Source organism: Cydia strobilella, chromosome 12 (assembly GCF_947568885.1).
Source record: "Cydia strobilella chromosome 12, ilCydStro3.1, whole genome shotgun sequence".
NCBI classification, from domain to species: Eukaryota; Metazoa; Arthropoda; class Insecta; order Lepidoptera; family Tortricidae; genus Cydia; species Cydia strobilella.
Genome location: NC_086052.1, coordinates 16,690,370 through 16,718,335, shown reverse-complemented (window position 1 = coordinate 16,718,335; position 27,966 = coordinate 16,690,370). Strand labels below are relative to the sequence as shown.

General features: G+C 41.9%; 2 protein-coding genes across 2 annotated transcripts; one reads left to right on the top strand and one right to left on the bottom strand.

Moving 5' to 3' along the window:
* Positions 1-1,552: 1,552 nt before the first annotated feature.
* LOC134746322 (ATP-dependent RNA helicase DDX42) lies at positions 1,553-27,955 on the bottom strand. Its single transcript, XM_063680719.1, has 15 exons — positions 27,507-27,955; positions 26,867-26,960; positions 25,522-25,688; positions 24,142-24,382; positions 23,635-23,791; positions 23,213-23,352; positions 22,335-22,434; positions 21,480-21,611; positions 20,565-20,739; positions 17,402-17,498; positions 16,948-17,098; positions 16,032-16,225; positions 3,415-3,524; positions 2,516-2,648; positions 1,553-1,983 (listed from the first exon to the last, which is right to left on the bottom strand). Exons 1-15 carry the CDS (start codon positions 27,752-27,754, stop codon positions 1,858-1,860), a joined length of 2,265 nt encoding a protein of 754 aa, XP_063536789.1. The 5' UTR covers positions 27,755-27,955; the 3' UTR covers positions 1,553-1,857.
* On the top strand, positions 4,373-15,364 carry LOC134745823 (uncharacterized). Its single transcript, XM_063679913.1, has 2 exons — positions 4,373-5,466; positions 15,341-15,364. Exons 1-2 carry the CDS (start codon positions 4,606-4,608, stop codon positions 15,362-15,364), a joined length of 885 nt encoding a protein of 294 aa, XP_063535983.1. The 5' UTR covers positions 4,373-4,605.
* Positions 27,956-27,966: the final 11 nt, after the last annotated feature.

Below are 27,966 nucleotides of genomic sequence, written 5' to 3'. Positions count from 1 at the left end.
TTACACCACATCAAATCGAATTTTATACTTGAAACAAACAAACAACATATTTACAAAATACATATATTGTGCCTATTGTTATTTAAACACGTGAAATAATATTATTAATCTTACTTAAAAAAATACTAGTTAGTCCCGTTATTACTCGAGAAATGGAACCTTATAAATAACACCACAATGCCCTAAGTTTTACAAACCAAGCTCTTAAAAACAAACTCAAAATACACAATTTTAGAAAACAGTCCGACTTGAGATTGATATAATTAGCAAGTTGTGCTCCACAATTTCACATTGCCACTCTTAACTCTGAATAATTGATAACAAAATTCGTGATGTGTCTAACCCATCTCAGTAGTTGACTGTACAATATCGGCACAAGAATAGCTCCTTGAGCTACACCAAGTAACGAGGAAGAGTAGCAGTCCAAGATTACCCCGAGGTACTCATGATGAAACGTGAACGAGGAACAGTATCGGTCCTATGTTGCTAATGTTGCCGTGTGACACTCCGAGATAAGTATGAACGAGAAGTAGTATCTAACGGTCCCAAAATTGCCTTGTGGTACTCCAAAATGAACGAGGCACAATGCCGGCCCGAGAGTGCAGCCCTGTGCTACTCCTACTGCGCTTGTGGGTCTACTCAATTCCTACAGCGCTTGCCGGTCTACTCCATTCTACAATATCGGGACAAGAATAATTCTTTGAGCTACACCCAGGGACCGGCCCGCTATCCCTTATCGGGGTTTTATAAGGGTATTGCATAAGGCTTAACTCACCATACCCTTTGCCAGACGAAACCCTTTGTTTTGCTTTTAAAAACCCTTATATAAAGCTACCACATTTGAATAATCGGTAGCCCAAATACCCTTAAAAAACCCTTATCATCCGCTCACCAACACCTTGCATATTGCTCATAAGGGTTAGCCTTATAAAGGGTTTCCCTTTTAGCATATAAGCGTGCTAATTTAAGTCGTCTACCTTGTTCATAAAGCACACATTACTTCGAATCCGAGCGATCGTCGGCGGCGACGGCGGCGTTCTTTGACTAGGCACGTATTTTCTTTCCTTTTCATACACTACCGTAGATATATACTAATCCTGTCTCTTTCATGCAAAGGGAAACCTTTATAAAAAGCGCTTAAAGATAAGGGTAACCCTTATTAAGAGCTAGCCTTATTTTTGGTAAGCTTTTCGGTAAGGGTTAATCAAAGGTAAGGGTATGAATGGGCTTGCAGTTCAAAAGGGAAAGTCTTTCAATGTGTTAGCCTTGTTAAGTGTCGCCCATTGAAAGGGTTTTATCGCGGAAAGGGTTGTCCGGTCCCTGGCTACACCAATTAATTAGGAATAACAATGGACCCATATTGCCTTGCGGTACTCCGAGATAAAGTGTGAACGAGAAATAATAGCGATTCCAAAATTGTCTTGTGGTACTCCGAAATAAACGTGAACAAGAAAGAATATCGGTCCGCGAATAGTACCCTGCGCTACTCTCAGCGGCTGCGCTTGCCGCTCCTGCCTGCCTGTCACATTTACGTACAAATTTACAAGTGCAACAGAGAGACAGCATGTCGAACGTGGTTCGCGGTAGGCCCTCTGCGCACGCGGTCTTCCTGCCGCGCCGGCGCGGTAATAAAGAGGGAACGAGGAAAAGTATCGGTCCGATGTTGTTGATGTTGCCTTGTGGTACTCCGAGATAAGTATGAACGAATAACAGTTAGTAACGGTCCCATAATGCCTTGTGGTTGTGTAAAATAAGCGAGGTACAATTTCGGTCCAAGGTTGGCTTGCGCTACTAAAGTAAGTACTAACTAACAGCGAACGAGGAAGAGTATAATAGGTCCTAGAATAGTACCCTGCGCTACTCCCAGCGGCTGCGCTTGCCGCTCTTGCGCACGCGGTCCTCCGGCCGCGCCGGCGCGTTGACGCCGGGCACGATGCTGCTCTGCAGCGTCTGCTCCCAGGAGTGGTCGGACGACGCCGTGAACTGGGGAACAAAATACAGCCTGACAATAGGTTCTGCCACCAGAGTGCAGCACTAGCCTTTTTAGTAAACCATAGAGTAACTTATACATACTGTGCCTTTAACAGTTTTTTGGTAGACCCTCAGATTGTAGTAGTGGCGCCCCCTACGCGTTTCGCGTAACATTCCCTATTGCACAGAGTTTAGTTTATTTTTTTCCGTTTCATTTTAAAACAAAACAAATTCAACCAATTTCCTTCACTATTGATTTTAAAGCCAGTTTTTTGTAGTCAGCCGGAGGATATGACAGTAATCTGGATTAGAAAAAAAAAACCGGCCAAGTGCGAGTCGGACTCGCGCACCGAGGGTTCCGTACTTTTTAGTATTTATTGTTATAGCGGCAACAGAAATACATCATCTGTGAAAATTTCAACTGTCTAGCTATCGCGGTTCATGAGATACCGCCTGGTAACAGACAGACAGACGGACAGCGGAGTCTTAGTAATAGGGTCCCGTTTTTACCCTTTGGGTACGGAACCCTAAAAATGATAGTAACCTGGTTATACTGCGAGCGGAAAGCCTGCTTGAGTGAGGAAAGACGATCCGTAGCGGGTCCGCCCGCCTTTTCAGTAGGGGGCGCTACTGTCGGCTCGTCTGTGTGAGCCGGTAGCCCTGGCCGCTCCTTATATCTGAAATTTTATTCATTTGTATTAACAACCAAATTCCTAGTACACATTTTACACTGGAAACTAAATAGGTGGATCGAATGTTTCTTGTCATATAACTCATTGCAATTATTTTATAGCAGGACGTTAGCGTCCTCAGCCACCAGAGGGCCTGGTAATTTTTTCTTTAATATATGACGTCTATTTCAGTTTATAATTTATTAATTACTAGAGACCCGCCCCGGCTTGGCATGGTGCAATACATATAAACCTTCCTCTTGAATCACTCTATCTATTAAAAAAAACCGCATCAACATCCGCTGCGTAGTTTTAAAGATCTAAGCATACATAGGGACAGACATCCATCCAGACAGCAGGAAGCGTCTTTGCTTTATACTAGCTTACTAGCTTTTGCCCGCGACTTCGTCTGCGTGGACTTAGTAACAGCAGCTAAATTAAGTATAGCGCCTGGAAAAATTCTCATAGCAATTCAATTTGAGTATATTATGCACACAAATTAGCAGGCACTTCATTAATTATCTCAATTCCACCCCGCTTTTTACTTTCTTGAGGGATGATTTTCGGGATAAAAACTATCCTATGTCCTTCTTAGGGACTCAACCTATCTCTATGACGAATTTCATCTAAATCGATTTAGCGGTTTAAGCGTGAAGAGGGAACACACAGACAGAAAGACAGACAGACAGACTTTCGCATTTATAATATTAGTATGGATAGTGATAAAATCTACATTCTTTCGAGCTAAAGCCAAAACATTAAAATCACGTACCCGAGTCCACAGCCCCCAATGTTCAGGTTCTTGCCCTTGCCTTTCTTGAAGCGCGACTTGCGGAACCACGCGGACTGCATCGCTAACTGCATCAGGTCTTCAGGGACCTCCTGCAAAAAAAAACATTCGTTACTCTACGGAAAGCCAACACTACAATATTTTTTTTCTTACACAGCCTACTTCTATTTAAATGGGCCGGTCACGTCTATCGTATGTATCCGGATAGGTTGGCTAATGTAGCCACCAAATGGATGCCGACGAAGAACCGTGGGCGGGGCAGGCCCAGGTGGTGATGGCGGGACAGCTTTGACGCCTTCCTTAACAACTGGCCGAAAGAAGCGCTTAATCGAGAGTTATGGAGAACCGGGGGAGAGACCTTTGCCCAGCAGTGGGACTAAAGTATTTAAATAATAAAAATCTTTTGCTAGCTCTGTGATGTGAGGCCGAATATTTGACGATGAAAAGGTAATAGTCACGGCCCGCTTAGTGGATTGGTTAGATTAAAATTTGTAAAGTTTATTTTCATGATTATATTTTAGCTTTACATCAATAAAACACATAGGTCTAATATCCAACATTAATAAAAACCACGCATATTGTGGAGACTAAAAATGACTTATAAGTAAAAAAAAGCCTTTTTTTCCTAAACTGCAGCTATCCCCAGTGACACACAAAAACAAAATAAAACAAATCCATTTTTTACACACCCTAATCAGAGAACTCCACATATAGTCTGAATTATCTCAGATGATTTTTTCGGGCTCGGGCCCTAATCCGTTAAACAAAAGCCTGTGTTTCTTTTAAGAGCGGTCTACAGCACGTTCCTAAACCACGTCGTTTAAAAAGCAACTATCTTGATAGTATTAAGGTTCAAATTCATGTGAGAGCTAATTCAGAGAACAGTCAGGGTGGTCTTGATTTTGGAGATAACAAAACGTGTTATCTCCGTGTCATATATATACTGATATGTGTGGGTAGATGAATAAAGAATCAGTCTTACAACTAGCTTACGTGTATTACTTGCTCCTCCGTCCCAATACATATTTTACATGGCGCAGTCGATTAAATCTACGTGAAATCGGAATTATATAACACTAAATTACGGTCCGTATCCGGTGTCATAAGGAAATTGAGTGTTAAGTGCATAAAATAAGTGTATGTCCTATGTGAAATTAAACTAACCTATGAACAATGGAAGCTGTGTTACAACCACCCGCGCCGTTTCTATTTGAGAACAATATTTCAAGTGTTACTTCGGGAAATTTGAGTAAGGCGTGGCAAAACTGGAAAAATGCGTTTAACATATATTGTGAGGCATGCGAACTTCATAAAAAAGAAGAAAAGGTGAAAACTAATATTTTATTGCACGTCATCGGACCCAAATGCAGAGAGGTATATCAGCAATTTAAAGTGAAACCAACGACCTTGCAGGCGCTTTTAAAAGAATTTGACGATTTCTTTTTGCCTAAAACTAACACGACAGTGGAGAGGCATAGATTTTTCACGAGGGAACAGAAACCACAAGAATCAGCGGAACAATACGTTTTTGAACTTACTAAAATGGCTGCCAAGTGTGGATTCAAAGACTTATGTGATGACCTTGTAAAAGATCGTTTGATTTGCGGTATACGAAATACTACTCTGCGTGAACGTTTATTAAGGGAGCCAGATTTAAAACTTAGCTCTGCGTTGGATATTTGCCGTTTAGTGGAGATGTCGCAGGTGCAAGCCAGTACTATAAAACCAGAATCGGAGACACATCATGTTCATGAATTGAGCACGAATTCTGGTACAAATAGACATGAAGACGTTGAGGAAGCGGTAAACTGGGTAAACAGTTCGCATTGTCCTTGTGGAGCTCGTACGGTGAGAAGTGCGCCCCCCACCCCCGCAGCCGCCGCCCCCGGCTCCTGGGAGCCGCGCGGGCGCCGCCGGCGCGGTCGCGGACGTGGAAGAGGTCGTCGCGCTCCTGCTGCAGTCCCCGTACAGGCGGACAGGGCTCAAAGTCCTGGATATAGTAACGTCTCGACTCATCATTCGCGGTCATATCAAGTATGTTCGAGATGTGGTGGTAATCACGCGTATAACAAGTGTCCGGCATACGGTGTGCGTTGTGACAGCTGCAATGGGTATAATCACTATGCGAAGATGTGCCGGGTGTATGCTGTGGAGGGAGCCTCCAGTGATCAGGTAAAAAGACATAATAATAATACTTCGAGTACTGATTGGTCGGTTACACTTTGTATCAATGATAATTCAATCAAATTTAATATTGATACTGGTGCCGGTGTAAATGTTTTACCTTTAAACAGTTTGCAAAACATTAATATTACAATGCAACGGTTAACGCAAACGTCTATGAAATTAAAAAGTTATTCGGGTGACGGCATCAAAGTAGTTGGCAAATGCTATCTAAAAACATACTATAAGGGCAATAACTATATATTGAAGTATATTGTTGCTGACGTCGATTCTCCCCCGGTACTAGGTCGTGAGGCTAGTGAGGAACTAAATTTAGTAAAACGCGTAATGTCGATAGATGCTAGTAACGAGCACGGCATATTAGCTGACTACGCTGACATATTTGAAGGAATAGGTTGTCTTCCTGGAGAGTACAGGATACGGTTAAAAGATAGCGCGCGTCCAGTCATACATTCACCCCGAAAATTACCCATTGCACTAAGGGAAAGTGTTAAAAACAAATTGATAGAAATGGAAAAACAGAATATAATTTCTAAGGTCGAGGGACCAACAGACTGGGTGAATAGTATGACTCTGGCTAAAAAACCGAACGGTGATTTTCGCATCTGTCTAGACCCGCAAGATTTAAATAAGGCTATAAGAAGGGAGCATTTTCGTTTGCCCACCCTAGATGAAATTACTTCCAAATTATTAGGTGCAAAATGGTTTAGCACTCTAGATGCTAAGCAAGGGTTTTGGCAAGTGAAACTTAGCCCAGATTGCACTGATTTGTGCACTTTTAACACTGCTTTTGGCAGGTATAAATTTTTACGATTGCCATACGGAATATCGTCAGCTAGTGAGGTATTTCACAAAAAACTTTTAGAACAATTTGATGATTTAGAAGGCGTGTGTCAGTTCATCGATGATCTATTGGTCTATGGAAAAACCAAAGAAGAACACGATGAACGATTGCGAAAAGTCTTGGACAGGTGTCGTAAAATAAATATAAAATTAAATAAAGACAAATGTAAAGTTGGCCTAAAAGAAATAAAATACCTAGGTCACAAGATAAGTGAACATGGGGTCTCGCCCGACGATTCGCATGTAGTAGCTGTACGAAATATGCCTGAGCCAAAAAATGTTAAGGACCTAGAAAGGTTTCTTGGCTTAATTACATACGTAGGTAGTTTTGTGCCAAACTTGTCTGATAAGACACACTTGCTACGCCAACTTTTAAAAAAAGATGTGGAGTGGCATTGGCATGAAAAACATCAGCAAAGCTTTGACTTGCTAAAACAGTGCCTGATAAATCCGCCCGTCCTTCAATATTATTCACTGGACATTCCCATAACGGTCTCAGTTGATGCGAGCAAAAATGGTCTAGGGGTTTGCATTTTACAAAATAACTTACCAGTTTGCTATGCGTCTAAATCGCTTAACAAGACAGAACAAGCATACGCACAAATAGAAAAAGAGTTATACGCTTGTGTGTACGCGTGCGAGAAATTTTATGCTTATTTATACGGACGTTCCGATATAATAATAGAAACAGACCATAAGCCCCTAATTTCAATAATAAATAAACCCATAGGTTGCGCACCACCTAGATTACAAAGAATGCTAATGAGGTTGCAGCCGTATACATTTAAACTTGTTTATAAACCCGGTAAATACCTATACGTAGCGGATACTTTATCTCGGGCGTGTGATAACAATAAGGGCGCTGACCTTGACACAGAGCCGCGCGATCATCTGGAAGCGCAAGCGCAGGTGTGTGCGTTGACCGCATGCAACCCGCTCACAGATACACATTTTTTATTAATACAAAAATGCACGCGCGAAGATAACGTACTCCAACAACTGATGAAAATGATAAAAAAGGGATGGCCTATTAATAAAAATGATGTGGATGTAAATATACGTAGTTATTGGGATGTGAGAGATGAGTTGACCTTGTCTTATGGATTAATTTGGAAAGGCACTCGAATAGTGATACCTACTTGTATGCGGGCTGAAATGTTAAAGAAAATTCATTTGAATCACTTGGGTGTTGAGAAGTGCAAATTAAGGGCTAGAGAAACGATTTACTGGCCTAACATAAATTCGCAGATTGCCGATATGATTTCACATTGTCAGGCTTGTTTATCCTATAGGAGGTCTAACTGTAAAGAAACGATGATTCCGCACGAAGTACCAAATAACCCATGGTATAAAGTTGCGGCAGACATCTTTCATTATAATGGGGAGTCATATTTATTACTGGTTGACTACTATAGTAAATTTATTGAACTTGTCAAGATTAAATCTTTAACATCACAAAAAATAATTAGTCATCTGAAAACGATATTTAGAAGGCAGGGCATACCGGTTATATTTATATCAGACAATGGGCCAGAATTTCGGTCTGAACTTTTTGAGCAATTTTCAAGTGATTGGAAGTTCCAACATATTACATCATCTCCAAGATACGCTCAGTCGAATGGTCTTGTGGAACGAAGTATACAAACGATAAAAAACATATTAAGAAAAACAACTTACACTAACTCGGACTTCAATCTCGCACTTCTCGAATTTTTGAATACACCTATAAGTAATGACATACCTTCACCTGCAGAACTTCTATATCAAAGAAAAATTCGTAGCATAGTACCATGTGCGTCTACCGTGTCTACATCTAAATTTCAGCAAAATATTTTAAAAAAGTTGCAAGATAGGCAGATAATTCAAAAACATTATTACGATAAACATGCTCATGATCTTCCATCGTTAAAAATAGGTCAAAAAGTAAAAGCACTCATAAATAAAGAGTGGAAAAGTGGGACTATAGAAAACATAGTCGGAATAAGATCCTACCTTATTCGTTTAGAAACCGGAAATGACGTAGTCAGGAACCGTAGGCACGTGATTGCCGATTCTGAACGACACAACAATAATATTCAAAACCGGTCCCAATCATACGATGATATTGTCATCCCGAATAACCAGACTAATTTAAATACTAGCTTATCTAGCAATCTGTGTAATCAAAACAACAACTCATATGTTACTCGTTATGGCAGGACAGTGAGACCACCTGATCGCTGGGGTTACACCGACACGCACCGAGGGAACTGCGACTAGAGATGTAAAAGCTATACCTATGTACTACTTAATGTATAAGCTGATTTTGCAAGTATTGTTGTACATTTAAAATAATGAATTATAAGGATTTCTAAATATTATAAATATGAAAAGGTACTTGTATACCTAAATGCGCTCTGAACAATTGTATATAAAATAACGTTAATGTACAAGGTAATATAAAATAAATTAATTGTATAATTACTTCAATAGGTTCTTGAATATTCTAAGTATATTGTAAATTTAATAATAGTAATGAATGTTAAAAGTTAATCGAAATTTGATAACAATATACTAAACTACCAAATGTAGAAGTTACATAATACATTTAAAATTAATAATAAATTAATACAACTATTAAAATATTGTAACTAAACAAAATAGAATTTAAAATATTAAAAAACCTATAGTTATAGTTAAATAGATTGTTTTAGTGAATAGTAAAATAATAAGCATGTATAATTTTGTAAAGAAAATTGCATGTAATCAAATCATCTAAAAATCCCCTAATGGATTTAGCATGTCATTTTTTTTATTGTTTTATTTCCTTTATGAAAAGGGAGATGTCATATATATACTGATATGTGTGGGTAGATGAATAAAGAATCAGTCTTACAACTAGCTTACGTGTATTACTTGCTCCTCCGTCCCAATACATATTTTACACTCCGAATGGGCTGTTTCACGAATTTGAACCATATAATTAGAATGGTAAATTTGCTTTTTAAACGGGCTTGTTCCCGTTACTTATATGGGGCATTTTCTATGAAAAGGGACCTTATTGTCGATGGCGCTTACGCCGCACAGCGTCGCGCGGCATTGTCAAACGGCGGTGTATCGGAGTATCGTTAATAATGGCGTAAGCATCATCGACAAAGGTCCCAAGGTCCCTTTCTATAGAAAATACCACATATTAGCAGTAAGCAGTATAACCACTACATAAAGGAAACAATACCTTTTGTTTAACAGATTAGGGCCCTAGCCCGAAAAATACACCTGAGATAATTCATCGCTCTCAACCCAAAAGACGACTGAGGCCATAAAACTCGAGGCAGGGGTAATAAAGCTCGGCGGTCGTAGTGATAGCAATGTGTCGATTACGAAGTGTTATAAACGTCGATGTAATTTTATTTAATTTCACTGTAATTGCCCAATTATTTAATAATTTTTGTCTGTGTAATTGTTTACTAATTTAATAAACTAATGAGGTACCTACATGGCATTGAAACAGTTCATAGTGATGGGTAATTAAGAAATCACATATTTTATTATCATTTTACCATAAGTAATTATGCTGTTAACTATAAAAGGAATATTATATTATAAAAGGAATGTTATATTATTAATTAAATAACAATGAATGATAGTCTGAGCCGGTCACTCTTTAATATCATTAGATAAAGATACAATAAATAATTCCAGGTACGCGACACGCGACGCTATTAAAGTTTTCAACATTTCGAAGAAGGTCTCATTATCTTGGATTTTTTAAGTGTTGATCCCCATGTTTTTGAAGACGGCTGAAGCGATTTGCAAACTTTTTTTTTATCTGTCATCGAGTCATTATCTAATAATCATCAAGCAATCTTAGCACGACTTCGCCGCGACAGTGACCGACGCGCGAAATAGGCTACACGTCTTTTTCTAACTGTATTTATTAAACAGAAGACTGTCGCGGCGCACTCGTGCCAAGGCTACAGTTAAGTATAGTCCTGTAAGCGAGGGAACTCTTTAGATATTGTAGGCTTACCTAAAGCGCATTTCCTCTCGGAAATCGACATTTGGTGAAGTGAAACTACTGATGAAGACCACAAAATTATGAAATAAGGCTTTGTGAATTAATATTGTCTAAACAATGTTAACCTATTGGACGCCAATGACGGATATATCGGCACCGCAGGTCCAACGCCAAAAACGGAACATAGGCCTACGTGCATGTGCATAGATTAGATTAGATATTTATTCTCATAATATGAACTTACATTATAAATTATGCTAGACTAATCTACATGAATTTATATTATGATCGTCGTTGACTAGATTTACATAACATTATTTAATAAATTAATAGATACAAATCATAAAGTTCAATTTCAGTATTGACACTTCGGGGACGTGGCGTCCGAGTGACAGCTTTTGTGTTTGACACGGCGTCGAAAAGGTTAAAAATTTCTAAATACTGTGCAATGTAAAATAGTAGATATTAAATATAATGGAAATAAAAAAAATCCATACTAAATTGTTATAATGTTTAAGCGTTTTACGTCAAAAATGTGACAGTTACGTAGGAAGTGGCACCCTAATTTTCTACAATTCCTTGTCGGACTATACTTATTGTCTCTTGCACGACATCATTCTTATTCGTATTCTATCCACTCCATACTAGTACTAGGATCCCATAAACGAGTACAATTTCGGAACGTACTCTATCACACGTCCACCTTTTCTTTTCGTTCCTTATAGAGCGTCGCTCTCAATAACCAGTAATAAACAGTCGCCGTGGTCGAAATCGGCCAGGACAGTATGATATGATACAAATTAAGGGGTGGTGGCTGAGTGGATCTGACGTCCGACTTTCATTCCGGAGGTCGCGGGTTCAAATCCCAATGAGTTTTTCGGAACTTATGTACGGAATATCATTTGATATTTACCACTAGCTTTTCGATGAAGGAAAACATCGTGAGGAAACCTGCATTCATCCGCAAAGAAATTTAAAGGTGTATGTGAAGTCCCCAACCCGCATTGGGCTAGTGTGGGGACTATAGCCCAATCCCTCTCTTGCATGAGAGGAGGCCTGTGACCAGCAGTTTTATAGGCTGAAATATTTATATTAATATATACACAAATTAAATTGTATAGGTACTTAATTATTTTGCGATTAGAAACTGCGAAGATAAATAAAATTACATTATTATTATGTTAATGAGGTTTATTTATTGTTAATAACGGACAAGTAAAAACATAATGAAGGAAATTTATAAGAAATTAAATCCCAACTTAGTTAATGTGTGAAAAAGGAAAAACCTAAACTAAAAACTATTTATTACAAGCAGTTTCTTGCCGGTCCCATATTGGGATGGGTCCTCCTACAATTGAGGAGGGATTTAAATCTTCTCGGGTCAGAGGGTTAAGGCCGTTCCATAGGTTTGGCGCTGTCACTGTCACATTTCGCAAGAAAGAACGGGAAAGACAATGCGCGCCAAGTGCCAATTTTGATCGAAATTTGACGATTTTTATTTATTTTAAAAAAGTTGCTTTACAATGTCGAAATTCGAAAGCTGTCAAATTACTATTTGTTATGATTGTTTTTTCTTCTTTTTTTGTTTATAGTGTAACATAATAAATAGTAAAGTTTAATTAAAAGTCCGAGTTAGAGGTTACTTTGAGAATTAATTGTATGATGTATCGAGCGAAGTGTCATAATTTTTAAAGGGTCGGCAACGCGCGTGTAATAACTCTGGTGTTGCAGGCGTCCATAGGCTACGGTAACTGCTTACCATCAGGCGGGCCGTATGCTTGATTGCCACCGACGTGGTATAAAATAAATAAAAATTCGTGCATCGGAAACTGTGTTATTACAGATAATATAATCAAGAACTACATATATTTTTTACACGTCTACGAATATCAACGTCTCTTAGAAAAATATGATCATATAAGAAGATTTTTCGCCTTCTGGCTCAGGGAACGGCCTTAAAGCCCGAGTAGCTTTATTTAACGTTCACAAGCACATTATAATATATAACATTTAAAACTTTTGCGTTTTGAACACATATTAAAATTGCACATTGTAATATGCCTAATTGAAATAAACTTAGTTTACAAGCACATTGTAATATGCTTACATAAAATAAACCTGTCTTCTCTGTATTCTAAAAACTTATAAACAATAGTTATTTGTGCAACAAGAGAGGAAAGTTGATTTTTCTTGCGAGTGTTTATTTTGAGGCCCGAGAAAGAGAAAGATTCTATAATTGAATCACGAGCGAAGCGAGTGAATCTAAGTTAGAATCTTGAGCGTAGCGAGGGACTCAAAAACACGAGATGTAAAATAACTTTGCTCTCGTGTTGCACACATAATTTTTCACCTCAGTAGTGAGAACATATTAAAAGTTAAAATGTATTTCGATTTACACAGAATAATACAGAGAAAAAAAAACTGTAATAAAAGTATGAAGTAGCAGTTAATGGCCTTCACTAAATTAAAAAGCTACTTTGTTTCACTCCCTGGAGTGAGGAAAGTCGTACTTTCCTCACTCCAGGGAGTGACGAAAGTAGGCTTGTTCGAGCTGCTGAGGTGAAAATAAAAATGCCCTAGGCCTCCGTCGCTAGGTAGGGCACCCAGAAGGCTGGCCGCATTACTCAACTGGATAGCGATACACCGCTGAGCGAGGTAGTGGCCAGCCCTCTTCACCGGAAGCCTCAATAAGGCGCCTAGGTCTTTTTAACAAATACATAAGTCAAAATGTCAGATTAAAACAAATAAAACAATTTGAGGGCTACCGCGTTTAATTTCGCCGCTAGGGGCGCTAGTGTAGATGGAGGTCTTTCAAAATGTCAAATGCATAGAAGTTTTGGGGGTTTCAAGCTTTTTTATCGGAAATTTCCACCCCTTATTCATAATTGTGGTAATTTTTGTCCGTCTTTGATTAATCATGGTAAACAATAGATATAGGCTCAATAAATGTTAGTGGTTTAACAAAGTGCCAACTAAAATTAATGCAAAATTAAACAGGTTGAATAAATGGCACATTTAGACGTTAAAATAGCTTTGTGTATATTAGAACGTATTGATTTTATAAAAATAAGCATAGAAGAATTTTGAGATCTGTTTTTCTGGACCTACATCTACAGTGGCGCCAACTGGTGAGCACAAAAACGATAGCCCTCATTGAGGCTTGTAGCGCATTTATAAATAAGGGTGTTATTGTTTTCCATCTGCCCGTTTATGTATAACTCCACTGCAGACTCGTAGTACTGTCCCACAAGGTAAAGTCCACAGCTTCAGAACGTGCTCTATCACACGTCCACCTCTTCTTTTCTTTTCTGATAATTAAAAATTCGCCAAATTCCCGAAGTACCGCTTTCCTTTTCGACACTCCAGTGATATCTTTCAGTTTTTTCATGGTACCTTTTAAAAATATATTATATCACTTTTAGGGATTACCTTTAATTTATTGATATGCTGATTTCTTTTATTTTTAATTACCTCCAACTCTTTTTCTCTTATTTTTCTTTGCTTTTCCATTTCCTCTTCCCTTTTTTTTCTCATCTCTTCCTCGATACGATTTCTTTCGATACGTTTCTTTTTACACGGGTCACACATATGGGCATAATAGTCCTCTTCCCTAGTATTAAAAAAGTCATGAGATACATGTTCGATAATGCAACCACAACTCTTTTTCGTAGTGCCTGTGACTTCATACCCCATTTTAATATGAACAAATCTACAACTTGTATCGTAGTGTGTACTTGCAACCTCGGATATCGAGCGGTCCTGAATATATTAGCTAATATACCCTGTTATAATTATACCGCTTCTAGCCGACAGGGTAGAAAGGTTCTTGAATGATCGCGTACAGAACTCAGTAAGACAACGCCCTTACAAGATCGGGTAAAGTCGAAGGCAGATGTCGGATGTGGGAGCTCGGAGATCGTCGAGATCCTGTGAGGCCTATGTCCAGCAATGGATGACTGATATGATGATAGCACGACACCAGGTTATACAGTCTTGAAAAGACGCGAACTTTTGCTCACTATTATCACGCACAAACTTTTTTTTGTGTTGGTTTACGTAATTATCCTTTTTGAGATATTTTATAACGCTCCAAAACGGTTTAAAGCACAAAGTTAGTATTTGTTGTGTACATGGCACGAAAGAATTCACAGAAAATATCGCAGTGTCCTTGCCTCTCGGTGTCAGATAGCGGAATGGACTGACAATGCAAAACTGAGGACCGTATGCCTATAACCGTATTCGAATGAAAGTTCGTATATTTCCGTCTTTATCGCGCATGTAATGTCGAGTGAAAGGGTTGGATATAGATCGAGCTTCAGATTTCGTGGAACTGAAACTGAAGGTGTACCCAGGTAGTAAGACGTGAGGTCGTAAGTATTGTTTTAGTAATTGTATTGTTTTCACGTGTTGATTTTACTGTATTAGTTATTTAAAAAGTTGTTTTTTTTTTTACTTTATTGTTAACTAACAATCTACAGAGAATGTATGTACTGGGTTACTTAAAAAATTTTCTTGTAATAACGGTTTTATATTCATTTTACAAGGTAATTTTCATAATGAACAGGAATTTTAAATGTTAAAATAGAGTTTAAAGGTCACCCTGCTGCGTTTGCCCCTGTAAGTATAATGTCCATTGGGCCTTTGTCTATGACTATTGTCACTAACTACCTGCTACGTGCTAATGTGTAGTTTATTACATTTCTATGCTATTATTACCCACACCACAGGGTTCTTCTACACCTACAGTGTACCTGTTGGTGTCTTTCAAATTTTCTTCTTCGTGATTTGTGTAGGTATAAATAAAACACATTGTATAAATAACATAAGATCCAAAATTAAAAGAATTTACTCAAAGACAGTTTAAACCTACTGCGCGTGTTCCAGGTTGTGTCCGGCGAGGTTCTCTAAATATTTGCCGAAAATACCACGTAGTCTACTCGACAAGCTCAAAACGGTGAAAAATAGAGACACATTCGGAATAATGTCTAGGTATGGTACCTAGGCTCTCCGAAACATGTCGCGCGAGTGACTAAAAATACGCGAGTTAAACCGTATTTTTTGGCTTAAAATACAAAGTTTATATTTGTAAATTAAAATTATAATATTAAACAAATATATCTGTCTGCTCGCAGTTAACCTAACGCGCTCCTTTATCGCGCTCTGATCGCTATATATGCGACCAGAGCATGTCAAAATTTACAGGTAGCTCTTTATAATAGATATAAAGAGAGGTATGGGCACTGTGAATGACATCTCGCTTTGTGTGGTAGGGCACTAGGACAGCGGATGTCATTCCAGATCTAGAGCAGAGTCCAACTGGACCTTACAGAAAACCGCAGCCAAATAACACTAGACCCTACTAATAGTGTTGTGTTCCTGCCGGTGAGTAAGGTTGCCAGAGCTCGAGGGAGAGGAGTGTTAGGGTCGGCAACGCGCATGTAACTCCTCTGGAATTGCAGGCGTACATAGGCTACGGAGACTGCTTCACATCAGGCGGGCCGTATGCTTGTTTGCCACCGACGTAGTGTAAAAAAAATAATATATAAGTCTCTTTCCAAAGACGTGCCGTATTTACCTGTTGCGCCTGCTCCAGATTCCTAAGCAAGTGTCCAGCGAAGTCCTTGTCCTTGGCCCGCTCCAGCAGCGTGTAGGCGTCGCCGCGGACGCCGGCGCGCCCGGTGCGGCCCACTCGGTGCGTGTGCGTGTCCACGTCGCGCGCTACAGTGTAGTTGATGACCGTGCGGATGTGCGGGATGTCGAGACCGCGCGCTGAAATAAAAAATTACATACTAAATAGGAAACCATTCACCTGCGACTCGGTCAGCTTTGTCCCGCAATCGATTGCCGATGAAACTAGCAAAAAAAAATTTACACAAATCGACCTTATCTCATAGTAATCTCAATAAGATGATGTGAGTACTACGAGTAGAAGTTAAAAACGATGACACCGTGATACGCCTTCCTCAAAAAAAAAAAGTCAAAATAATGTAAACAACTAATCAGCAACTTCAGTAGCGTCGAGCATTTTCACCGAATTACCCCAAAATATTATGCCATACGTCGATTAAGGACAAACATGTCCGTAATACGCCTACTTCAAATAAAAAAAAGTTCAAAATGATGAAAACAGCTAATCGGCAACTTAAGTAGTGTCGAGCATTTTCACCGAATTCATCATCATCATCATCATCATCATTTTAGCCTTCAGTCGCCTACTGCTGAGCATAGGCCTCTCTTCGTGTACGCCACTTATCCCGGTCCTGGACTAGTCTCATTCAAAAGTGCCCTGCGATTTTTCGAACGTCATCCACCCAACGAGCCTACGGACGCCAGGTGCTTTTTTCATCTTCGCGTCCACCAATCCGTCAACATTTTGGTCCACCTGCCCAACTCCATTTAAGCTATGATGTTATACAACAGTTCAGGATAAACATTTCCGTTATACGCTTCCTTCGTATTGAAAATATATTAATAAAGATAAATTTGCTCACCAGCAACGTCAGTAGCGACGAGAATGTTGACCTCTTGTCGTTTGAACGCCGTGATGACTTTGTTACGATCAGCTTGTTCCATATCCCCGTGTAGTAGTAATGCGTCGTATTCCTGGACACCCAAATTTGCCGCCACTTGCTCCGCTTCCAACTGAAAATATGCATTTATCAGACTGTTTCACATTTCACTACGGTGACAGTTGTCACCCATAACAACGATTTACGTGAATTGCTGGTTCAACATAAATACACATATCCATCTTTAAATAAATGATTTTTTTATTTTATTAAAATAGGTATTTCTATAATGTTGTCTTCGGTTACCGCGATAGTTACTCATGAAATAAAACAACGCTGTAAAGGGTTCGAAACGTCAGGATGTATTATGAATTCAATATACGCGATATAATCCGTTTTCATAGGTATTTCTATGTTTTACCGCATACTCGTGTACCTTTTTAGTGACGAATATTAGAACACTGCCCGCAGACTGGAACTCGACTAGATTATTCAGTAGCCACGTCCATTTCTCCTCCGGCTTGTTGAATATACTGCAAATAAACAAGAAGTGGAAATAAAACATTAAATATAACATTTATAACTTCGCGTTGTGAACACATATTAATACATATTTTATACCCAGAAAATAAAACAAAAATACGTCGGAAATAAAGGAATAAATTCGCGATAGACCCGGGTATAAATATGTTTTAATACTAAGAACAAGTTTGGGAACAAATCAAATTATTTTATTAAATATTTTGATTTGTGTTTTTTTTTAAGTAGTCACACTACTATATATAAATTAAAAACTGTAATAGATGTTATATATTAAAGAAAAAGTGACGAAGCCCTCCAGTGGTGGCCGGTTTTTTTTTTTTTTTTGTCTTTAATATATGACATCTATTACAGTTTTTATGTTTTAATACTTTTAATAAACCATTAAATAATTTTATTCGGGGTAAATTGTGGTCTTAATTCTTTAACAATATAAATTTGTAAATTTCAGCACTAGAGTGGCGGCACCAGTATTAGACACTTCAAGCTGACCAGTGATGGACATTTAATTTTAAATTTTAAGGTTATGCCGTTAAAAATTGGCAGTAGCATAATGAATCCTTAGTACTTATACCAAGAATTGATGTTCATCATTGGCATAGTGCCTATCACTGGTGCCGTCATCTTGGCATGATATTAAAATGTATTTTTCCCCTCACTAGCTCGGAAAGCCGTCTTTTATCCTTTAAAACAAGCGGGGAAAAACGCATTTTATCCACTAGTGGGGAAAGTAATTCGACCTTGGATGGAGCGTGTTTAAGTAGCTTTTGACAGATAACAAAACGTAAAACGCTCATAATAATGGTTTGTTCGATATTAATTATCATTAAATAAATGGTTGGAGAATTTAATAAAAAATACCAAATTTGGCTTTATTTAATGATTTTAAGTCATAAACCTTAAATTCCATAAGAAACATTTGTTTTTTTAAATGATGTTGAATGTAATTCTGAACGCACAAGTTGAGTCAATGCAATTTCAAAACGCATCGTCAGAAATGTCAACATTGTCAACAAAATTTTTCTCACCGGCTCCGACACGTAAAAATGCACAACTTCCAGAGTTTTCTGTTATAATATCGTATTATCGTAAAAAAAATAGTTATTCCAGTGATGAAGATGATCTAACGCCTGTGGATGTTGCACTTTCCTCGCTATAGTGAGGGGAAAAGTTTTGTGTTACACACGGGTGCAAATGTATTTTACTTCTCGTGTGTTGAAACACTCGCGGGTAAAATACAACTTTGCACCCTTGTATAACAAATAACTATTTTTAAATTATGTTACTTAAATTTATACGAACCAAGTAGGCATGAATGAGTTTTACTTTGAAAACACTGACGTTTATAATTTATTATTTTTGTTTATGCTTTAAAATATTTAATTTGATTAATTTAATAGCAGTTCTAAAATATTTTTACACAATTTTTAATTGTGGCTGAATGCCGATGGGCTTATGCCTTCGATACCTAAACTGCCAAATGTTTGAAATGTCACCGTATTTAAGAATGATTTCGCTTAGTATTTAGGTTTTTCTTCGCAAGTGTGATGAAAAACATTGTGTTTAACTCCAGGGGTAAGAATATTGTTACTCGAGTCTTTAATTAACTCCAGCCTGCGGCTGTCGTGAATATATAGACTCTCGTACAATATTTAAGTTACCCCCCACGTTGCACAATGTACGGGTTACTCACTGTGCGGGAACGTGGCGGAGAACACTCTGTACTCACTGTGCGCGCTGCGTGACGAGCGCGCTGGCCTCGCCGGCCGCGCCGTGCTGCACGCGCACGGGGTCGTGCAGCGCGTCGCGCGCCAGCCGCTCCACGCGGCGCGGGAACGTGGAGGAGAACACTCTGTACTCACTGTGCGCGCTGCGTGACGAGCGCGCTGGCCTCGCCGGCCGCGCCGTGCTGCACGCGCACGGGGTCGTGCAGCGCGTCGCGCGCCAGCCGCTCCACGCGGCGCGGGAACGTGGAGGAGAACACTCTGTACTCACTGTGCGCGCTGCGTGACGAGCGCGCTGGCCTCGCCGGCCGCGCCGTGCTGCACGCGCACGGGGTCGTGCAGCGCGTCGCGCGCCAGCCGCTCCACGCGGCGCGGGAACGTGGAGGAGAACACTCTGTACTCACTGTGCGCGCTGCGTGACGAGCGCGCTGGCCTCGCCGGCCGCGCCGTGCTGCACGCGCACGGGGTCGTGCAGCGCGTCGCGCGCCAGCCGCTCCACGCGGCGCGGGAACGTGGAGGAGAACACTCTGTACTCACTGTGCGCGCTGCGTGACGAGCGCGCTGGCCTCGCCGGCCGCGCCGTGCTGCACGCGCACGGGGTCGTGCAGCGCGTCGCGCGCCAGCCGCTCCACGCGGCGCGGGAACGTGGAGGAGAACACTCTGTACTCACTGTGCGCGCTGCGTGACGAGCGCGCTGGCCTCGCCGGCCGCGCCGTGCTGCACGCGCACGGGGTCGTGCAGCGCGTCGCGCGCCAGCCGCTCCACGCGGCGCGGGAACGTGGAGGAGAACACTCTGTACTCACTGTGCGCGCTGCGTGACGAGCGCGCTGGCCTCGCCGGCCGCGCCGTGCTGCACGCGCACGGGGTCGTGCAGCGCGTCGCGCGCCAGCCGCTCCACGCGGCGCGGGAACGTGGAGGAGAACACTCTGTACTCACTGTGCGCGCTGCGTGACGAGCGCGCTGGCCTCGCCGGCCGCGCCGTGCTGCACGCGCACGGGGTCGTGCAGCGCGTCGCGCGCCAGCCGCTCCACGCGGCGCGGGAACGTGGAGGAGAACACTCTGTACTCACTGTGCGCGCTGCGTGACGAGCGCGCTGGCCTCGCCGGCCGCGCCGTGCTGCACGCGCACGGGGTCGTGCAGCGCGTCGCGCGCCAGCCGCTCCACGCGGCGCGGGAACGTGGAGGAGAACACTCTGTACTCACTGTGCGCGCTGCGTGACGAGCGCGCTGGCCTCGCCGGCCGCGCCGTGCTGCACGCGCACGGGGTCGTGCAGCGCGTCGCGCGCCAGCCGCTCCACGCGGCGCGGGAACGTGGAGGAGAACACTCTGTACTCACTGTGCGCGCTGCGTGACGAGCGCGCTGGCCTCGCCGGCCGCGCCGTGCTGCACGCGCACGGGGTCGTGCAGCGCGTCGCGCGCCAGCCGCTCCACGCGGCGCGGGAACGTGGCGGAGAACAGCAGCGCTTGCCGGTCGGGACGCACGTGGTTGCAGATTGACCGAACTTGAGGCTCTGAAAATGTAATCAAATTAGAATCAGCTATTTATAATGAAATATTTGACTAGTCGAAAATAGACCTCGAAACATCTATTACACTTCTCGTGCCATACTTTGAACCTGTCCAGACGAGGCCCTGCAGTCGCCACACACCCCAACACATGCACCGTGTAGATACTCTCGCGCGTAAAACGGGTGCAACGAAAGGGACTCCTGACTCACTCGTCATACGCGCGAATTGAGATACTCTGGCGCGATTGCAGCGTTCAGTACGCGCGAGTCGAGCGAGAGAGCGTATTCATAACTGGCACATATCTGTTGCACTTCGCGCGTAAAGCGCTGCATCGGGACGCAATGTAAAGCTAAACACACACACACAGAGTGAGTGCGTGCGGACGCATGACCCGCGTCCGCGGCCTGTGTGATGATATTCATGTAAAACTAGCTGAAGAGACGCGCCGCGGGCTCGCTTGGTCACGCGCCCAACCCGCACTTGCCTTGTGCGTGGTTTAAGCTTAAATTGAAACACGCGGGCGAGCTACATGAAGTAACAGAAATGTAAAGAAGTTTTAACATCCGACCCAACAGTGAGAGACAAAGAAAATTGAACCTTCTATACAGTAACTACATTCCATATTTCAATAACAGTGCTCACATACGCTGCACATTAAAAAATGGATCATTAAACTCCTGCATACAAGATTCAAATTCCTTTGACTTTAAAATACTTTATGTACCTTACACTAAATACTTACCGAAACCCATGTCGAACATGCGATCAGCTTCATCGAGCACGAGGTAGGTGACGCGTTGGAGGTTGGTCGCTTTACACTTGATAAGGTCGATGACCCGCCCAGGCGTACCCACTATTATCTCAGCACCGCCACCTAAAACATAAAAATACTTGCAGTACAAACATTAGATAAAGAGGTACAATCTCGTTGAATTAACGGTTTAAGAGTACTCAGAGACGTGTGTATTGCTTCCAAACAGGAAGTCGGAAGTCTCTTTCCAATTCCGAAAGAGAGTTTCGCTAATATTATTAGTTACAAGCTATTATGCAATTGGCCCCAGGTCGTGGGTTCTGACACCGCATGTTCGAAAACATGAGTCAAGTCAAAAGAATGTCAGTTGTTGATTAGGTAGTCAAATCTCGCCGGTCCATGACTTTTTTACCATAAGAAGAGTATTAGGAATGTAATTATAGACATGGAAAGAAGCATGTTGAATATAAAACTTAGAGATAGAATAAAACTGGAGGACATTAGAAAGAGAACAAAAATAATCGACGTAAACCACACTATGAAAAAACTAAAATGGAAGTGGACCGGCCACATGCTCTGAGACAAAAGAGAAAAATGGTCAAAAGACATCACAACATGGTACCCAAGAGACGGAAACAAGGATGATGGAAGACAAAAAATGAGATGGGAAGACGAGTTCAGGCAGGTGGCTGGAGCCTTCTGGAGAAGACAGGCTCTGGACAGGGAGTCGTGGAGGAATATGGGAGAGGCCTATGCCAAGGGCAACCAGACAAGACGTCTGCGGAGAAAGGCTAGCAGTAAGCAGTAAGTAATTATAGACATGCAGAAACAACAAGATATACTTACCCTCCAAAGCTTTGGTTTGTTCCCACTTGGAGCCGCCACCGTAGCAGCACACACATCTTATATTGTACACCTTGCCGAACTTCTTCGCCTCCATATAAATCTGACAAAGTATAAGTTTTCACTAAAAATATGATACATAATAACGCAGGGCAGCTTGTGGCGAGCTGTTGGGGAGTAGCGACCCCACGAACCCGAGTGCTCCTGGGGGAGTTATGTTGTCCGAAAGGAGGGCGACTGGGATAGGATCCTCTGGCTTGCCTTAGCCGGCTGTCCCGTGGAGTCGTGAGAGCTGCGTTCTCGAAGGTAGATGGGGAAACATAAGCTGCAAGTTGGCTATAGGTATGTTTAAAGTCCAGTGACACGTTTCTACCCTCAGCCTTCACACCGGTATTGCCCTTAAGCCATCCTCGATGTCTCTATTTGTGGCGGCCCACGGCCCATCTTGTGAGGGCGAGTCACCGATGTCACCGTCTACCGCAGTGCCGGAGATAAAATTGCATGCCGTTTTATTAGGCAGGCGTCCGGTTTTTTATCACATAGCCCACCATTGAGGTAGACTCTTTCACTCAAAAGCTTAGTTCATTTTAGATTCCATCGACTCTCGTTAGGCCTAACACCGTGGCGGGTGCTGCCATCCGCTTGATGTACCCCTCCCATCTCAGTAAAGTTTCAAAAAGGTATCTACGTGTTGTCTCCGGCTCCGCGCACGTTTCCCAAATGTCCGGAACACCATTGTTCTGTGATGGGTAAAATAAATAATTCTAAAACTACGGTTAAATCTCAAGAAACCCGTTAAACCGTCCTACCGACTGCGCCAGTTCTACAGTCCTTGGTGTTAGGGGTCTATTACTGATGGTCACTATTACCACCACACTTACCTGCTGTGCTAACTCTCTAGTAGGTGCCAATATGAGACCAATGGGCCCGTCGCCCGGAGCAAGCTCCTTTTGGTCCATAATGTGGACCAGTAATGGCCAAAGGAAAGCTGCCGTTTTACCCGAACCAGTCCGAGCAATACCTGAAAAAAAAAAACACAAAAGATTACAGTCAGCAGCGGAAATGGCTAAGCTGACCAGGTGTTCATAATGACCTTTACACGATTTGCGATATTTGTGAAAACCTCATCCACTTAAAAGTGCAATCACACTGTCTTTCGCCGCATAAAAACAATGTCGATTGCTCTGTTGTGGCAACTTCTAAAAAATTTTTTTACCAATAATATCGGGAAAAGTGGTGTCCTCTCGTTTCGGAGGTCAAGATCCTCTTTGGCTCGCTGAGCGGATATTAGTTAGTTAGTTACCAATAATATCCCTTCCCGAGAGAGCAGCAGGTACACCAGCGGCTTGAACTGGAGTAGGTTGCGTATATTCTGAGCGCTGGATCGCCTTCATGAGTTGCTCGTCAAATCCGAAGTGGCCAAAGCTGGTTACGGGTTTAGGCGGGTCTGGGCCTGTCACCTGCCGAGAGAGAAGAGTTACAGAAAGGCAGTAGAAGTAATACTTTATGTCTCGTCCTCTTGGGGGACACGGAACGCATTTATTATTGTACCGTGGGCATATGTAAACTTAAGGTCACGTGGGGAAGAGACACCATATGAGGAAAGTCCTTCTACGTAAGTATTTTCAAGATTATTTTTAAAATTAAGAAGTTTTCTTCAAATCCTCAACATGTTGGTGGTCTAACTTCTCAATATCTTCATGGGGCGTATAGAAGAACTTCTTCTCAAATGGTTCATAATTCATATTCGATCTCAGAGTGGTCTATATGGGGTAGGAGTCAATGAAATACAAGCAAGAGATATTTTTACCTTTAGTCCAAGTGTTTTCTTCAAATCCTCAACCTGTTGGTGGTCTAACTTTTCAATATCTTCATGTGGTGTATAGAAGTTCTTCTCAAACGGTTCATATTCGATCTCAGAGTGGTCTATAGGGGGTAGGGGGTCGATGAACTTTTTCTTGGCGGGTGCTATGGGGTTGCCGTCCTCATCGTACTCGATTTCGACGTCGGAACCGTCGTCGGCGTTGTTGAGCGGGTTGTCCTCCATGTACCTGGAAATAATGTCGGTGTTATAAAAAAAACATAATGTCAAAAGACATAATTTTGCATACTGGAACCCACCCACACGAAATCTCCATTCAAATTTTTACTTCATGTTTTAGCACTATGGTTCGATTTTACAAATCTTTGTTTAATTGTACAGTTGGTTCTCGTTTGCAAAACTACGTATATTTATTGCGTTTAGTGATAGCTTGTTGCTGGGACTACTACAATGGTACAATTTCCGGCAAGCTCGGTCTCCAAATCTCCATACAAACGTATTTCAGCTCTCATTTTAAAATGACAAGCTAGATTGCTCTGAAACTTTGTACTTACAATAGGATAAGGTATATCTATGTCTATAATTAGTTTTTGTAGCTTCAGATACCATAGTTAAAAAAATACAGCGAATTTAAGTTTGTGCCCTAGTTTTTAAAGTTGATTTTGCTCAGGTTCGTTTGTTACTGTACCTGGTAACTGGAGCTATATAAACTAATTTCAGACCTAGATATACCTCATGTCATTGTGTGTCCAAAGTTTCATTACAATCCAACACGTAGTTTTAAAATGAGAGCGGAACTACGTTTGTATGGGAAGGTGCAATTCGGCCGAGCTTGCCGGGGATTCTTAAAACTTTATGGGAAACAATAGAGAGAGAGAGAGAGAGAGAGAGAGGTACAATCATCAATATTTTAAGTAATAAATTTGAGGATGAGGCTTTTTTTTATACAATAATTAAAAAACATCAGTTATAGCTATAAAAAATATCAGAGCTCAGAGAAAGAAGAGACAACTTTTGTTTCTCTCTGTGTGTAAGTCTTATATGCCAAACCCCAGGCTGACATAGCGATCAAAAAATGGACACCACTAAAGAGAAAGAAAGATGGTCTGAATACAATTATCTAAAGATTCTAAAGTATAGCCGGGTCCGTATGCTCGGACCACACAGAGCGAGCATACGCGCGAGGCAATTTCCTCGCGCACAAAACGGATAGTGTAGACGTGCCTCGGCCGAGGCGGCGCGCGCGAAGCACATCTAAAAATGTCGATACAACACGCGCGCCTCGGCCGAGGCACGTTTACAATGGCCGTTTTGTGCACGAGGAAATCGCCTCGCGCGTATGATCGCTGTGTGGACCCGGCTTATTACTTATAGTAGCTCTCCTCGTCGTCCATATCGTCGATGTCGTTCCTCGCGCCGCGTCCCGAGTCCGTCTTGCCCGCGTTCTCCTTGCTCTGAACAAGGTCCTTGGCTGCTTGCTGCTCAAGTCCCGCCATGAAGGCGTCCAAAGGATCTTCTTCTTCATCTTCCGCTTGCTAATACACAGAGATATTTAGGAAATGAATAGAGATTATACAATATAAGAGCTCCGTCACTGCAGCGCGGCAGTAGCGGTGGCGTGCTATAGTATTTTTCAAACTCGATGGGTAGGGAGACAGCTAGGTATCATCTCCATATAATTTATAACTTATGAGCTATGCCACATTGCCGAAGCGCGGCACCGCGTTCAATCCGCCCTCGATCCGCCGACCAAACGCGGGTCGCGGAACCGACGCGGGGTGGAGCGGCACGGGCGCGACCACTCGCCCCGCTCGCCCGTCATATTGAGCGCGGATCGGAGGCGGAGCGGTGGGCGGAACGAAGTAAATAACAATATAAAAAGTAATAAAAGTTCTTCCTCGTCCGAGTCCGTCTCGTAAGACATCGTGCCGCCAACTGCCTGCGGCCGCCTACCCGTAGCCGTAGGTAACTTACAACGCGGTTGCAACGCGGGTCCGCGAACAAAACGCTTTCAATCCGCCGACCGCGCTCAATGTGATATCACCGCCTTGCTACCGCCTCGCTACGCGACCGCTCCAGCGCCCGGAACGCTTCCGCGACAATGTGACGGAGAGACTTTACGCTAACTGTACTGATACATAAACAGATAAATAAATCATGAATTGTAAAGCTAAATGCATTCTCTTCATAAATGATTCATGTAAGTATGATTTGAATGTTTTCATAATTCATATCAGTTCTCCATTTCAAGTCACATACAACATTCTGAATATGTCCTATCCATTTACAACTTTTTTTTTTCATCAAGAAGGAATGATTTTATTCTTGTATTGTCAAGTAATGTTATTTCTGAACCACTTGTGAACCAGCTGCTGCTCCATTGGTGGGTTGAAGACAGGCAGTTCCGTGGCCATTCACACGTAAAAAAAAACAGTCATCACCTCCCTGTTCAAACTTTGTCAGATGGTAGTTTAGCTACCATTGCGAAAAAAAAATCGTCAGCCAGTTTTATCGAGGTGGAAAGACCGTCAGCTGGTCACATAAACATGTAGTAAAAAAAAGAAACCACTATACGAGTTATCGCCCTGGAGGCGATTAGAAGTCTGTTTTGACTCACGGTCTATTACACAAAATGGATCATTAATGAACAGCACTCTAGGATCCATGCCTTTTGCATGTTCCAACATCTATTTCTTGTTAGATCTTAAATTACCTTAGCTCTGGCAGCAGCCTCATACGTTGGACTGCCTGGTGCTGGGATGTAGGCCAACGCTGGGGTAGGGGGTTCATCATCCTCATCAAAGTATCTGCAACATTCAACATTATTTGGTATATCCATTTGTAACTTATAACAATTTCTGTTCCTGTGGACCACTAATGTCAAAAAGAAGTACGTTAACACTAAAGAATCTGGAATTTCATGAATTCAACGGGCATTAGTAATGAACTTTAAAGGGCTGTCGCAAGTCACAATGGATCACTGTTTGGTCGACATGGCACACAAAAGGCCCACAATAATAAAATATGTTTGCACAGGTTTTCAAAGTAGTCCTTTGATTACGACCGAAATTGGAGCTATAATTATAATGTGGGAATCAAATAAGGAGCCTTATTAAATACCCTTCTTTTTCTTTTTTTTTTAATGTTGGGGAAATGAGTTTACGCATGCCACCTGGTCCGGGGGAACCAGGAGGGATGACGGACTAACCAGAGGACTACCGTCTAAAACCACCAACGAGTGCCGAATGATGGGGTGCCGCAGGGTCGCTATCAGCATTCGACCGCATGCAAGTATTAAATACCCTAAGACACTAATTAGCCAACAAACTGTGAATGTATCAAGGTATACTTACTCATCCTCAGTCTTGGACCTTTTCTTGCCCAATGTAGTGTAGTTGCCCGTCACAGCGTTCTGGGTTATCGCTGTCATAGTTGAGTAACCCTGCTTGGATAACCCCGAACTTGGCGGCGGCACCGCGTTCATCTGCGACGACGGAGGAGGCACGGCGTGTAGGGACACATTAGACGGATTCCGCTTTGGCATCGCGAACCCGGCGAACCCAAAGCCCTTACTCCCACTCCCACCCGAATTATAACTCATCTTTAACCACTAAAACTAACTACAATACGACAAAATCTATCACGGACACTGATATTCTCATAACACTTATAAGGTTAACTCTTATATTGCATACAAGATTTTTATAACAACGAATAAGAACACTATTTGACGTTAAATTAATCTAATTTAACACCAATTCAGCCTTAATGTGGCTGATATTCCTGAAATTCGTGTACAATCATACAACACAA

Bases quoted from the DNA above. Each gene is read 5' to 3' on its own strand.
- LOC134745823 (XM_063679913.1), top strand. From the start codon at position 4,606: ATGGAAGCTGTGTTACAACCACCCGCGCCGTTTCTATTTGAGAACAAT. The intron at 5,467-15,340 runs GTATGTTCGAGA...CGCGTGTTCCAG, and splicing joins ATCATTCGCGGTCATATCAA to GTTGTGTCCGGCGAGGTTCT.
- LOC134746322 (XM_063680719.1), bottom strand. From the start codon at position 27,754: ATGAGTTATAATTCGGGTGGGAGTGGGAGTAAGGGCTTTGGGTTCGCC. The intron at 25,689-26,866 runs GTAATTTAAGAT...TCTGTGTATTAG, and splicing joins AGGCTGCTGCCAGAGCTAAG to CAAGCGGAAGATGAAGAAGA. The intron at 23,353-23,634 runs GTAACTAACTAA...TTTTTTTTTCAG, and splicing joins CTCGGGAAGGGATATTATTG to GTATTGCTCGGACTGGTTCG.